The sequence below is a fragment of the Falco punctatus genome, assembly GCF_963210335.1.
Source record: "Falco punctatus genome assembly, chromosome: 5".
Classification (NCBI taxonomy): Eukaryota; Metazoa; Chordata; class Aves; order Falconiformes; family Falconidae; genus Falco; species Falco punctatus.
Window position 1 is genome coordinate 37,230,795 of NC_137584.1, and position 14,198 is coordinate 37,244,992.

At 44.2% G+C, this 14,198-nt stretch overlaps 1 protein-coding gene across 7 annotated transcripts in view; it reads left to right on the plus strand.

Annotated features, from left to right (window-relative positions):
* The window catches only part of KLHL29 (kelch like family member 29), a 410,536-nt gene that overhangs the window by 373,377 nt on the left and 22,961 nt on the right, over positions 1–14,198 (plus strand). For all 7 annotated transcript variants that reach the window (XR_013928324.1, XM_080388502.1, XM_080388499.1 and 4 more), the window contains 2 exons: positions 1,811–1,991; positions 13,795–13,988. Coding sequence is in view for 6 of the 7 variants with exons in the window: in XM_080388502.1 (XP_080244628.1) it covers positions 1,811–1,991; positions 13,795–13,988 (375 nt within the window). In the remaining variant the exon portion in view is untranslated. The remainder of the gene's footprint in view (positions 1–1,810; positions 1,992–13,794; positions 13,989–14,198) is intronic.

Sequence of the window (14,198 nt, forward strand, 5' to 3'; positions counted from 1 at the left end):
AGAGATTTCGCTGCCATAGAAACACAATTTAAAATACTGGCTGTAGTTGAGTCTAAATGGTGGGTTATGGAATTTCAGACAGACAGGCTGGACTGCTGAATATGTGACCTTACTTACTTACAGTATTTGCTTACAGGAGCATTCAGGTTTTGTACTTGTTGTTGAGACTGCTCTTTTGACAGTAGTCACTAGCCCTATAATCATCTTGGTTTCAATGAAACTGAGACCACACTCCTCAAAAGGCTTTAACTCCCAAACTAACTGTCTACAGTGCGCCCATAGCATCACAGTGGTTTGTTTTGAGGTGGGGTTTTTTTGCAGTCTGGTGGTACCTCTGCTTGCCTGGAGGGGAAAAAGCAATTCCCACCAGGCAATGGAAGGATGCTCTGATGGCAGCTGAGTGCAGGTTTGATGGAAAGAAGAGGAGCCTGGGCAGGGAGGTGCAGATGTGTGTGATCCAAGGATGTGGTTGCGAGCACAGATGCACCAGGCAGTATCAGTAAGGGGTTGCAGCTGTTGCCTTTCCCTTGCCGAGTTCCCTCACTGCATTTTCTGCAGTAAATTGCTGCCTGCAGTGTTAAATTCCATTAATACTGCATAGAGGCCCTAAGGATTGATTGGAAATTTTTCCTTGATGGTTTTTTGCCCATGCTTGTTTTGCTGCTGGAGCGAAAGCCTTCTACGGAGGCTTTTGTGAGATGTTGACTTTTAGTTATTCTTAGCTGCACTACTTTCCAGTATATAGAGCCATTTTAGGCTGTGCCATACCTGCTAACAGAAGCTGTTGAATCCTAAATTCAAAGCTTATTTCAGCTCTTCCCTTAAATCTGGATGAGCATCCTGATGGTATTCAAAGGCTACAACAGGAGAACTCGAAAGTCCCACATGGCTGGAAAGCTAGCTGAGTATTGGTTGGTATTTTGCTTTGCTGAAACTTACACAGGAAAAAGGGAAGAGGAATGAACAGAAGTTGGAACGAACCCCTGCAAGCTCCAAGTACTGGACCCCACACTGCATAGCATAGGTTTGGAGAACAAAATACTAAGGAGGAAGCCTGGTTTTCTCATTAAACCACAGAACTGAGTCTAGTTTTTTTCCTGGCGCAATCACTGACTCCTAGTGTGGCCTCAAATAAATCATTTCACCTGTTTGTTCTTCAAAATGGGGATAGTAAGACACCCACTAAGTAGCTACCTTGGAAGCTTCAATCAGAAGTTAAAAGATGACCAATGTAAATATTTCACTGGAGCATCCTGAACTATTTTACAGGCGTGGTACAGCTGGTTCTTTTCTTTATCAGCAAATGAAAATAAATAAGAAATTTGTTGCTGAAAATTAAACATTAAGCCTGCAAGCACTGACTTTATTCTGCCCATGTATGTGTTGCTTCAATCCATCACTGTATTAAGCATTTTAGATTTCAGACTGGTCTGTCTCACAAGCCAAGATAGGCTTTGCCTCCTGACACCTTCTTGCAAGTGTTGCAGTAATTTAATAGACTCAAAGTTATTTATGAACACTGAAAAGGGTCTATCCCCTTATGTACATGTCCCTCGTAGTCTGACATCTTGATTTCTTCATGTCATCTTATTAAAAAAAACCCAGCCTTTGGGGCGCATGAATAAATGACACAGATATGCATCATCGGAACAGATGCTCAGTATTGAGGGTGATTTATTTTAATTAGTCAAATGTCATTTGAAGAGTTTTTACTTTGTAACTGGCTTTGATTGCTGTGCAAAGCTGCTGCCATTCCAGGTTCTCACATAATTCTCCCCTTTTCTTTCCCTCACCCACATGTCGGTGCCAGGCGGCATGGAGTCGGGTGTCACGCTCGCTGATGTCTGGTGTTACATGTCCTTGCTCGATAACTGGAACCTCGTGTCCCGCATGACAGTCCCAAGGTGTCGACATAACAGTCTGGTGTACGATGGGAAAATTTATACCATTGGAGGGGTCGGTGTGGCAGGCAACGTTGACCATGTGGAAAGGTAAAAAAACAAAACAAGACAAAACCAAAACAAAACAAAACCACCAAAATAAAAAACCATGCTGTTTGCTGGATCTCTTTCTTCATGCTATGCTAAAGGACCATTTCCTTTTTAAAGGATACATCAAATGGGCTATATGTGTTAAAATAAGCTTTTATAGCAGCTAAGAAAGGAGGAAAGTGTGCAGGATTAGGTTTCTTTTTAAAGCTTCAGTGGAAAGCATTGTTTCAAAACCAAAGACGAAAGCTGCCAGTTTGTTTGTCAGTTTGCTCAGGGGAGCGAAGAGAGGAATTAAGCTGCTTTGGACACTTTACACAGATTATACAATGAACTAATAAACTTCCTTTGAATTTAGTATTGATGAAAGTCTTTACAGACCGCAATAATCCTTTTTGTTTTTTTTAAACCCCAAAAAAGCAACAGCAAAGTCCGTTTCTCACATGTGCTATCCTGGTAGAGCACCTCAGCCTTGACCTGGCTGGAAGGAAGATTCTCCCTTTGGTGGTCTTGGCCTGGGGCTGGGACCTGCCAAGCTCCAAGTAAAACAACCGATAAATGGAAACAGTTATAAAATTAAACAGAATTCCTGGCTGAGAGGGGGTGAATAGAGATGGGAAAGAATGGAAATTTCTCTTTTCAAGAAGACTCCAGAAATAAAAATTTTCCTTTTCTCATATGGAACTTAAAAAAAAAAGGAAGGAACAAAAGCACAAAAGAAACATTTCACAAAGTAGAATTCCAAAACCAACTAAATTCACATCAACCATAACATTCAATAAAACCATAAATTTTATATGCATACCAATGTTTTCATTAAAAAATAGAAACCGCTTTGAAATGCAAAGAATATTCCATTCCAATAAGATCAATACAGCCCTAGCCTTACCCAAACATAAATGCATTGTGACAAATAGATTAATGATACATTTTTGTGAAATGTTTTTCCTTAGTGAATCTGGCAACCAAAAATAGGAATTTTTTTTCTTTTTCTCACTTTTAAGTGCTGAATTTGAATGCTTCTTCAGCAATATTTTGAAGCAGGCATTTTCCAGTAAAAGTTGCCTTAAAAGGCAAGCCAAAAAAGGATAGATCATTAAGAAAGATTTGGAAAAACAAAAAAATAGAACATTTTTCAAAAGGTTAGGATTAAAGATGCCTTTTATCTATTATTTCTGGATCTTGGTGCTGCAAAATTTATGTTCAGTTGGGGGGGGGGTGTAGTATTTTTTCATTTAAGTAGATACTGTAAATACTGAATACCAAAACCTCTATTAAAAGTTTATTATTGTTACAAAGTCAAACACACAGGAAATTAAGAAATACCAAAACTAAAGTTTCTGCTGACAGATCTACTTTTTGGTACAATCTTCAGTTATGTGATGACTTTTTTTTCCCCAAAGGATTTCCACCTAGTTCAGTGCATGGGACAGGCCAGTTGTCTGTATGCATGGCCTCCACTATCTGGTGCTGAGCGATAGCCATTCACATATGGCCATCGCTAGTTTTGTGTTCCTTGGCACAGGCTGAAGAACTGACATCGGTGATGATGCTGTCAGCAAGTCAGGAAATGCAGACAGGGAAGAAGGAATGATGAATCATAGCAGTGAATGCAACATGTGAGGGTTGCTTCCCTCCTTAACCCTGAGCTTCAGGTGGGCACTGCCCTCAGAACTTGCTTTGAGGGAAATCTCACCCATTTTTGCAGATTACTTCTGATTTCCAAAGGTCTTTGTCCTGTAATTTAAGTCAGTACATTTTTAACTAGCAGATATGGTTTTGTAAACATGGGAAGGAGAAAGCCCAGGAAAGAGATGCAGCATTTAATTCCATCTCTTGATAAAGATGAACATCGAAATAATGCTGTTGCAGATAGATGTCTTGATAGATGTCACCGATTAAATGGTCTCTTTTTTATTTTTCCCAGGGTGTCATTTCTGTCTCTGCTCTGATTCTCACGGTCTCTCTCTAACAAAGCATCCAAAATGTTGGTCAGTTGAAAGAAGCCCAAATCAAGCAAAGTCACTCCCTCTACTTCCTTCTCAATCACTCAAGCCCTTGCCACGAACAACACTGCAGGCTGCACAGGCATGCTCAGGCCCTCGGCATGCCCTGCATGGCTCAGTGAGAGCAGCCCTGCTGGTTTTCAGTGGTAACAAGCCCACCAAGAGACTTTTATGTGGGAAAGGAGCAGATTTCCTTCCTATCATTTCAGCACATGCTGTCTCAACCACAATAAGGATGTCTTGTCATGGGGATTTGCTAAACCCGTGGTTATAATTAATCTGCTATTGTCTATAAAGAGACTTGTGAGACAAAGCCATGGAAAAAGTGCAGCATGGCCTCCTTTGGGTTATGCCAAGGAATGAGAGAGGTTTGGGGATGCTTCCTTTTTTATTCTTTGTATTAAAGTGATGGGGGGGGGGGGGGGGGAGGTATGACAGAAGCAAAGCATGGCATGGCTGAAGCTGTGCAGTTCAGAAGGGATGTTTCAGGGTCTGCTGTTAGAAATGCAGGTGAGAAAAAGCTGGCCCTTGTAGGTGTGCTGGGCAAAGTCAGGCCTTTTCGGGCAAAAGCATTTCCCATTCGGACCAGGAAAATTTGTGCAAGTGTTCAGGAATTTAAGTCACTCTACCCACTTTTTGTAAACAATGAGGCTTTCTGAATTTGGGTTGCAACTTAGGAAAAAAAAGCAAACATTAAAATACAAACTAAAGTCACTTTAATTGCTCAGTTTTCTACTGTCTTCTGCACAGTTGATGCCCCCTTCTTGACTCTGCCTTCCCTTTCTTTTTCCCCACCCTCAGGAGCTACCACTGACCAACATTCTCCCACATATTTCTGAGTGGGCTGCACTTTGCTCTTCAGATACTGTATTGCTTTGGTGGGACATTGAGATTGCCATCTCTCAAGAGCAGGGAAACCTGTCTGTCATTCAAGCAGGTCTTACAAAAGCACTGTATTAAAATAATAAGGTGACATGATCATATGCTCTAAGTCAGGTGATGCCAAAAATTACATTTACCTCTAAGTTTAACCTTGTTCCCCACAGTGTTGAATTTCAGGGTCATGCACTCTTGGATTTTGGTTAGTTTTTCACATCAAAGGAGGCATCTGATCTTATAGCCCTGTTTCTCACCCCGATGGAGGTACAGGGGTTTCTCCAGGCCTGATGCACAATGTGATCCTGTGCAGTGCCACCAGTATGAAGGGCAACGCACTGGACACCCTCCCTCATCGGGCCACCTACCACCTCCCCTTGTGCACATGCAGCTTATCTTTCCCAGCCACATTTCGCTTTTTGCTTGCTCAGTTAGCTCAAGCATGACCATGCACAGCTTTGGCCAGGTTTTGATGTGTATTCACTGGCGTGGTGGAGGGCATGTCTCCGGTCCAAAGTGACCTACCCTCACCTCACCAGTTAGCAGCCCCAGAGCGTGGAGACTACAGGATGTCTCATCACCACAGGTCTTTGAAAACAGAGAGAATAACATTTTCTCCCCGTTTCCATCTTGTTCTTCACCTGTTTTTCCTGTAGTTCTTGTAATATTCCATCCTAAATGGTTAAAATCTTACCAGATGTTTTTACTGCACTTTGTTTTTTAAAAACAAATGTCAGACCATTTTAGCTCTACATGCTGCCACCTGACTGCACCTAATACATCTGCTGCACCATTAGAAAGCATTAAAGCAAGCAGGGACTACTGGACCCATAATGATTTATGGCATCAGCTCCTGGGCTCCAGTCTCTGTGATTTCAGTTGTGTCATTGATGCTGAAGGGTGCAGCCTGAACCAGAAATTCTGGTGCCACTTAAATCAGTGGGTGTTTTCCCATCAACTTCCATAGTGCTGAGATTTTTTACCCTTTATCTGCTATTTGTCTGTAAAGAGACAGAAAAAATTCCATCTCAATGGATAATATTACAGGACTACCACAAACAGACGAGTAGGAGTCATTCGTTACTTATCTTCAAACAATATGCATGTGCCAGAGGGGCTAAGTTATATGTTCATTTTTGTGGCTGTACATGGGTATATGCCCAGGGAGAGTTATGTTTTTGGAATGAGTGTTTAGGGAAATAACGGCGCAGCTGCAGTTCTCCATCAAACCCCTCTGGCAAGTTTCTGTGTGACAGGGAGCGAGTCATTAGGTGTTAGGCGAGAGGGTATTACACTTTCTGTCTTCTTCTGAGATATGAGTTGAGTTGGGAGGCAGCGAAATGAAGTGGATCCGCGAACTAGGTTTTTAGATAATGGATGGGCCCTGTAACATAAGCAATTTGGGAGCCGAGAAAACTGCGTATGCTGACAAGACAATGTATGCGACTAAAAGTGTGGAAATGCAGGTGCTTTGTGGTTATTATCTGTTTGAAGGACAGAAGAAGATGAATCCCCTTGACCTGACAGCACTTTTACAATAGGGTTGTCTAAAATTGGGAGATTACTTTGGTCTGGCAGTGTATACTTGGAAGACAGTCTAAAAAATTCAGTGTAAAGAATAAACTTTATAAACTTCAGAAACTGCTCAGAAAATACTGTTTTACTAGAGACATGGTCGCATAGGAATTAGGGCTTCTCCCCCCAGAAAGGTAGCAGAATCAGCAGCCCAACTGAAGTGCATCTGCAGCAATGCACGCAGCATGGGCAGCAAACAGGAGTGGAACACCGTTGTGCAGCAGGAAAGCTGTGATATAGCTGCCATCACAGAAACACGGTGGGATGGCTGGCACGACTGGAGTGCTGCAATGGATGGCTATAAACTCTTCGGGAGGGATAGGCAGGGAAGGAGAGGCAATGGGGTAGCTCTGTATGCTTGGGAGTGTTTTGCTTGTCTATAGCTGAATGATGGTGACAATAAGGTTGAGTGTTCATGGGTAAGAATTATGGGGAGGGCCAACAGAGCAGTTGTAGACCACCCAGCTGGGATGAAGAGGCAGACAAAATATTCTATGAGCAGCTAGGAGAAGTTTCACAGTTACCAGCTCTTGTTCTCATGGGGAACTTCAACCTACTGGGCATCCACTGGAGATACAACACAGCGGAGAGGAAGCAGCCTGGGAGGTTCCTGGAGTGTGTGGAAGATGGCAGCTCCCTGACCCAGCTGGTGAGGGAGCCAGCTAGGGAAGGTGCCCGCTGAGCCTGCTGTTTGCCAGCAGGGACGGGCGGGTGGGTGATGTGGTGGCTGGAGGCCGTCCTGGGCACAGCCGTCACGAAATCAAAAAGGTTTTGAGGCTCAGAGCAGTGAGGAGGGGGCTCAGCAGAACGGCTGCCCTGGGCTTCCAGGGGGCCGACGCTGGCCTGTTCAGGGGCCTGGCTGACAGAGCCCCTGGGGAGGCAGCCCTGGGGGTGCAGGAGCAGCCCATCCCCATGTGCCAAAATGTTGCAGCACAAGCAAGCTATCAGGCTGCAGCAAGGCTTTACAGTGGGCCAGATCCTACTGTCTCCTTCCTCCAGAGGCCAGACCACACTACTCCTCATCCATCCAACCACCTCTGCCCCAGTCCTCAGGCTATTTAACCACTTAGCAGGAGCAAGCTACAGCTGCACATCATCCATGTCAATCAACCCACTGCCTTCAAGGCAAGGCCACAGCTGCATGTTATCAATGCTAATCACCCCACTGCCTTCATTCCCCTACACCGAAAGGTGAGTGCTGGGGGAGGGGGTTGGTCTGGCTGAGCAGAGCTTTGGGTGGAATTTGGGGTAAAGGAGAGTTTCCACCTCTGGAAGAAGGGGCAGGCAGCTCTGGGGGACCACAAGGGTGTTGTGAGGTTGTGCAGGGAGAAAATTAGAAGGGCTAAAGCTCAACTAGAACTTAACCTGCCTATGGCTATAAAATACAGAAAATTTCTATAAATATGTTAGCAGAAAAAGGAGGGCTAAGGAGAATCTCCATCCTATATTAGATGTGGGGGGAAACATAGTGACAAAGGCTGAAGAAAAGGCTGAAGTATTTAATGCCTTCTTTGCCTCAGTCTTTAAAGGTAAGGTCAGTTGTCCTGTGGGTACCCAGCCCCCTGGGCTGGAAGACAGGGATGGGGAGCAGAATGAAGACCCCATAATCTGAGGCAAAATGGTTAGTGACCAGCTACAAGTCTATCGGGGTGGATGGGGTCTACCCAAGGGTACTGAGGAAGATGGCAGCGGTGCTCACCAAGTCACTTTCCATTATTTATCAGCGGTCCTGGCTAACTGGGGAGTTCCCAGTTGACTGCAAGGTAGCAAATGTGACACCCATCTGCAATAAGGGCTGGAAGGAGGATCCAGGGAACCACAGGCCTGTCAGCCTGACCTTGGTGCTGGGGAAGGTTATGGAGCAGATGATCCTGAGCGTCATCACACAGCACGTACAGGATCACAGCACAGGTGATCAGTCCCAGCCAGCATGGGCTTATGACAGGCAGGTCCTGCTTGACTAACCTGATCTCCTTCTATGAAAAGATGACCTGCCTAGTGGATGAGGGAAAAGCTGTGGGTGTTGTCTACCTGGACCTTAGTAAAGCCTTTGACACCCTTTCCCACAGCATTGTCCTGGAGAGACTGGCTGCTCATGGCTTGGTTGGGCATGCTCTTTGCTGGGTAAAAAGCTGCCTGGATGGCCGAGCCCAAAGAGTGGTGGTGAATGGAGTTACATCCAGTTGGTGGCCAATCACAGGCAGCATTCCCCAGGACTCAGTATTGGGGCCAGTTCTGTTTAATACCTTTATCAATGATCTGGAAGACAGGACCAAGTGCACCTTTAGTAAGTTTGCAGATGACACCAAGTTGTGGGGAAGCACTGATCTGCTGGAGGGTAGGAAGGCTCTGCAGAAGGATGTGGGCAGGCTGGACCCATAGGCGAAGGCCAATGGTATGAAGTTCAACAAGAACAAATGCTGAGCCCTACACGTGTGTCGCAACAACCCCACACAACGCTACAGCTTTGGGCAAGAGTGGCTGGAAAGCTGCCTGGCGGGAAAGGACCTGGGGGATCTGGTCGACAGCTGGCTGTACGTGAGCCAGCTGTGTGGCCAACAGCATCCTGGCCTGTATCCAAAACAGTGTGGCCAGCAGGACCAGGGCAGTGACCATCCCCCTGTCCTGGGCACTGGTGGGGCCGCACCTGGAACTCTGTGTTCCATTTTGGGCCCCTCACTGCAAGAGTGACGTAGAGGTGCTGGAGCGTGTCCAGGGAAAGGCGATGGGGCTGGTGAAGGATCTGGAGCACAAGTCTCATGAGTAGCAGCTGAGGGAACTGGGCAGGGGGGTGGGGTTCAGCCTGGAGAACAGGAAGCTCAGGGGGGACCTTGTCACTCTCTGCAACTACCTGAGAGGAGGCTGTAGGCAGATGCGGGTCGGTGTCTTCTCCCAAGTAACGAGCAATAGGTAAGAGCAAACGGCCTCAAGTTGTGCCAGGGGAGGTTTAGATTGGAGATTAGGAAACATTTCTTCATCAAAAATGTGGTCAAGCATTGGAACAGGCTGCCCAGGGAGGTGGTGGAGTCACCATCCCTGGTAGTCTTTGAAAGATGTGTAGATGAGGCACGTTAGAGAGGCATGGTTTAGTGGAGGACTTGGCAGTTCTGGGTTAGGACTTGATGATCTCAAAGGTCTTTTCCAACCTAAATGATTCTATGAATCTATGATGTCTTAAGAAAAATACATAGCCTTGTCCAAGAATAGTTTCATAAGCTGCTCAGAACAGTCAGAAAAAAATGAAAAAGGCAAAAAATAGTAATCCTTTAATGTGATTTTAAACAATTGAATTGAATCATCTGAATAGCAGATCAATATGACACTGTACAGCTGGTTTTTTAAATAGCAGCTTTCCTGCAAACAGAATTAAGTACTGTGTAAGAAACTGGAGGGTGCATGTCTGTAAGTGACTGACCATGATGTAAGGACTTTATAACGTGAATAAATGAAGATACTCATATAGCTGTTAAACCTAGGAGAGAAATTAAGAGGTTAATAAGAGAAAAAAAATACCGTTTGCAGGTACTGAAGAGGTCAAATTTCAAGAAGGCAGAGAAGCAAATGGCACACCTTGAAATGAAGGGGTTTCAGCTGTTAATACTGAGGTGGTAGGGAAAGAGCAAGAAAGGAGGCATTGAACAAAGTAAGTGAAGCAAGAGGAAGATCAGGCCCACAGATGAAATCCTAAGAGTGGAGAGTTGTGGAAACCAGCAAGGTTATTTCTGTGTGTGCTCTTTTCAAGCCTGGGTTGTATTTTCTGCTGGGTTCAGATCATTTGCCATATCACAGGTATAAAAGTAATACACAAACCAAAGGATAGTGACTGCAGAAGGGTCAGGTGAGATGACGGTGCTCGGTGCATGTAAAGTGACAGGTGGGGACACGCATCTGGCAGGCATGGGAAGCCTGATGTATGGTGCTTGGCAGGGCCGTGGACCACAGGGTTGCAGGGACTGCTCTGGGGGCAGAGGAAGGCATGCGAGGGCATCTGTGTAAAACCACGTGTGAGTCTGTAGCATGCAAGAGCTGCAAAACCAGCAGCCAGTCATGTGAAAGGAGGTGTCCTTGAAGTTTCAAGTTCAGCAGATTGGATGGGCTTGGTAGGCCCCTAGCCAAGGACAAGCATGGACACACCGGGACTGGAGGGAGCAGTGGAGGAGAGGGAAGAAAAACCTTTTTGCTTGGCTTGCAGCCAGCTCCCATTAAGTCTCCATCTATGGCTTCAAACAGGGGAATCAAATGCAAAGCTTGACTAATGGAAAGAGATCAAAGTGATTATTCTTTAAATCAGTTCCCTCCCCACTGGCCCCTTAGCAGAGCCAGTGTTACAAGCAGCCAAGGAACCCCACTAGCACTAGTGGCGGTGGAGTGACAGCAGTGCCAGAGATGACAGGACAGATGGAAAGGCCCTAGGGCAGAGAGGTAAAGCAGGTGTCATTATTTCCTGTCCTGGAAGGTTAGAAAGATTCAACTTTATTCATTTTTAAACCAATTTAGTTAATCTGGTGCAAATCCTTGTGTGAACACATTAAGAGCTGACTTGAGATAGACCAAAATGATGGAAACCTGCCTTGCAGAGACTTAAGGAGCTTAGACTACTTAGTTTATCCCATAGAAGGTGAAGAGGTGACTTTACTATTTTCTGCAAGTCCATATGTGAAAGAGAGCAGACAGCTTTATAATCCAACAGGAAAAAAAAAAATAAAACAAACCTTACTTTCTGGTGGGTGGGAACTGAAGCAAAACAGAGACCAGAAATCAGGTCTGCAGTTTTGCAAGGAAGGAATGAACCAGAGCAATAAACCCCAGAGGGGATGGAGGGACTTGATGGACAGGTATCAGGAAGCCTTGAAGGCACCAATTTCTCTTCTTCAGCCCCAGGTGTAAGTTAGGGACTTGAGGATTGCTTCACCGAGCAGCCTATGTAAAACCCATGTTGGATGCCTGTGTTATGCAGACAAGGACTTGCTTCCACCTGCTTTATGGTTCACTGGTTTCTTTTAAACCAAATGACGCTCAAGACACTTGCATCTATACCCACTAGATTTGCAGCCTTTGGCTTTCATCAGATGAAGTGAAACTGGTTATTTTTGGTTTCCTGGTGGCAGACGGAGAAGGGTAGGAGAAAGAAAGATCAATTCTGACATCACAGAGTGTAAAAGAAGGACAGTGAAAGTGGATGAAAAATGGGGTCTGAGGGACCTGTGGTCCCAATAGTGAAATTCATCTAGAAAAAGGGTGATTGGTTTTGTAGTTTGAACTTTTCTTCAGTATTCCCATACATGTGGTCCTCAACCACACTCAGCCCCCAGCATATGTGAAGGATACAACCTCTCCTTACAACTGCTCCTTCCCAAAAGCGTAGATCAGAATGTCATTGGCAGGAACATATCTGTCTGGGGAACTGTGGTCTGCTAGGTACTTCTGCCAGCACCAGGGGAGGCAGCGTGGCTGCTCACCATCGCGTCTCAGACCACTTTGACTGGCTGCAGATGTTCCTGGTACTAAGTCAGAGTGGTTGTTGTGAGACAATATATTATCAGGTGACAGGTATAATTTATATCTTAGAAGCCAAGGAACCAGAAAGGAACATTAGATAGTTCTTCTCAGCTGTATTGCTTTTCCCAGTTTCTAATCAATTATAACCAATTTCTTAATAAGGCATCAAGAATTAAATTACCAAGTCCCAAATGACTGCATTAGGTAAGTTAGAAAATGTAAACCAAAACCAGCATATTTATATTATGTGAGATTTTTGCATATCTGCTAGGATGGATGCGAGTGCTGCCCCATGTGCTGTGGGCAAATGTAGAAGATGCAGCATATGGTGCTTTACCTGGAGGAGCTGCTTGTGCAAAATGCATCAGCAGGTTCAGGTTTGGCACCAAAATGTTAAGAATCAGCCCAGTATAGGTGTGTCGCCTTGAATGCTCTCAGCACCATGTTGTTTAATCTTGTTATATTTGTCCCCTTTCATCACTTGCAGATGAATTTAATTTCTCAGGAACTAATATAGAGCACTGTACAAGGCAGTTCTCCGTGCTTATTATAAGGGACTTTCCTATTTTTTTTTTTAGTTAAAGTTTGCCTCCCTCTTGCTTTTGCTTCAGTTTTATGAGTGTGTTAATTACTTTCAGTTATATTACATGGAAATTCATTAATGCATTTTCATTAAGCACAATATTTTGTGCTGTTTCCACCATTTATATAATTTCTCACTTCTATTTTCCCCAGATTCGGGCAGTGAGAATTGGAGGGACATGTTGCAAAGGGAGAATTCTCCTGTTGCTAAATCAATTTTTTACATATGGGTTCATGGCCAAGGATTTATTTCATGTTTGCACATTGCATATCACTAATATTAAGAGCAAAAGCCCTGAGTGGGTGATGAGGGCTTCTGTTCTTGCAGTCAACAATTCTGGATAATCACTACGCAGGAAACTCCTATCTGACTGAATGTGCCATTATGTGGAAATACAGAAGCCTAAAAATCACATTATTTGCCACTGTCTCCAAGACTCATTTTAGGGCAGCTATTTGGATCCCTGCCACATTATCTTTAAAAAAAAATTATGTCTGTACTTGTGACATTGTCTAAAATGAATCTTCATCCGTGGATTATTAACTGCACATCCCTTATGGTCAATGGCTTAATTAAATCAGATACTGATGACCTTAAAACTAATTTAGCACTTTCATGCATACTCTTTTCTGTTTGCTTCATGTCAAATATGGATGCAATGGTGAAATCTTATTCCAGCATTAACGTTTACAGCATCCTGCAATGAAGCACAGTAGTTCGGTTTGCACAATGAAAATTAAATGGAAGCAACTTATTCCAGCACAAAATGTGTGTCACTGGTCAGTTAACTAGAGTAAAAAGAGCTATCGTGTTGCATTATGTTGCAGGTGAGATGTGTTCCACAAGCTGAACAATTGAAGTATATTAACAGTTGCCTGCCTGCGGTCGCTATTGGATATCACTGCACTGATTTGCAAGAATAATCTCATTGTATACTCATTAAAAGAAATTAATTAGTGGAAGACATCTCAACAAAGATGTCCTGAGTTTCTTTAGCTTGGACTATAATGAGATTTGAGAGGCATCTACAGAAAATAGAACCAGCTTTCTCTGGGCTTTTCTCAATGTTTTAAAAGCTTAGGAAAAGCATTAATTACACTGTTTACCAAGTGGCTGAATTCGTAGGATGTGAAAAAATGCATTTCCACCTCTGCTTTTTTTCTGCTTGTCAAGCTGCCTTTCTGTTATATCCCAGCCTGCTTTCTCTGCCTGTCTATCCTGCCCAGTTTTGCATCATCTCAGCTCACTCCAACTGCTGTCGTCCTAGGTACGATACAATAACCAACCAGTGGGAGACCATTGCTCCTCTGCCAAAGGCTGTGCATTCAGCTGCTGCAACCGTTTGTGGTGGGAAGATCTACGTCTTCGGTGGGGTGAACGAAGCCGGCCGAGCTGCGGGGGTCTTGCAGTCCTACATCCCTCAGACTAATTCATGGAGTTTTATAGAGTCTCCGATGATCGGTAAGGGATGCGTGGTGTCAGAGTAAACCCTTATTACAACAGAAATCTCTGTGCTACAGGTATTTTAATACCTTCGTAGAAAGGAAATGCATTGGGGGGGTGGGGGGAGATATGTTTATAACATATTGGCAGGAATGCATGGTATATTATACCAGAGAGGCAATTATCTGGATCTTTACTGAAGGCAATTGTCACTCATTAATACAGCTA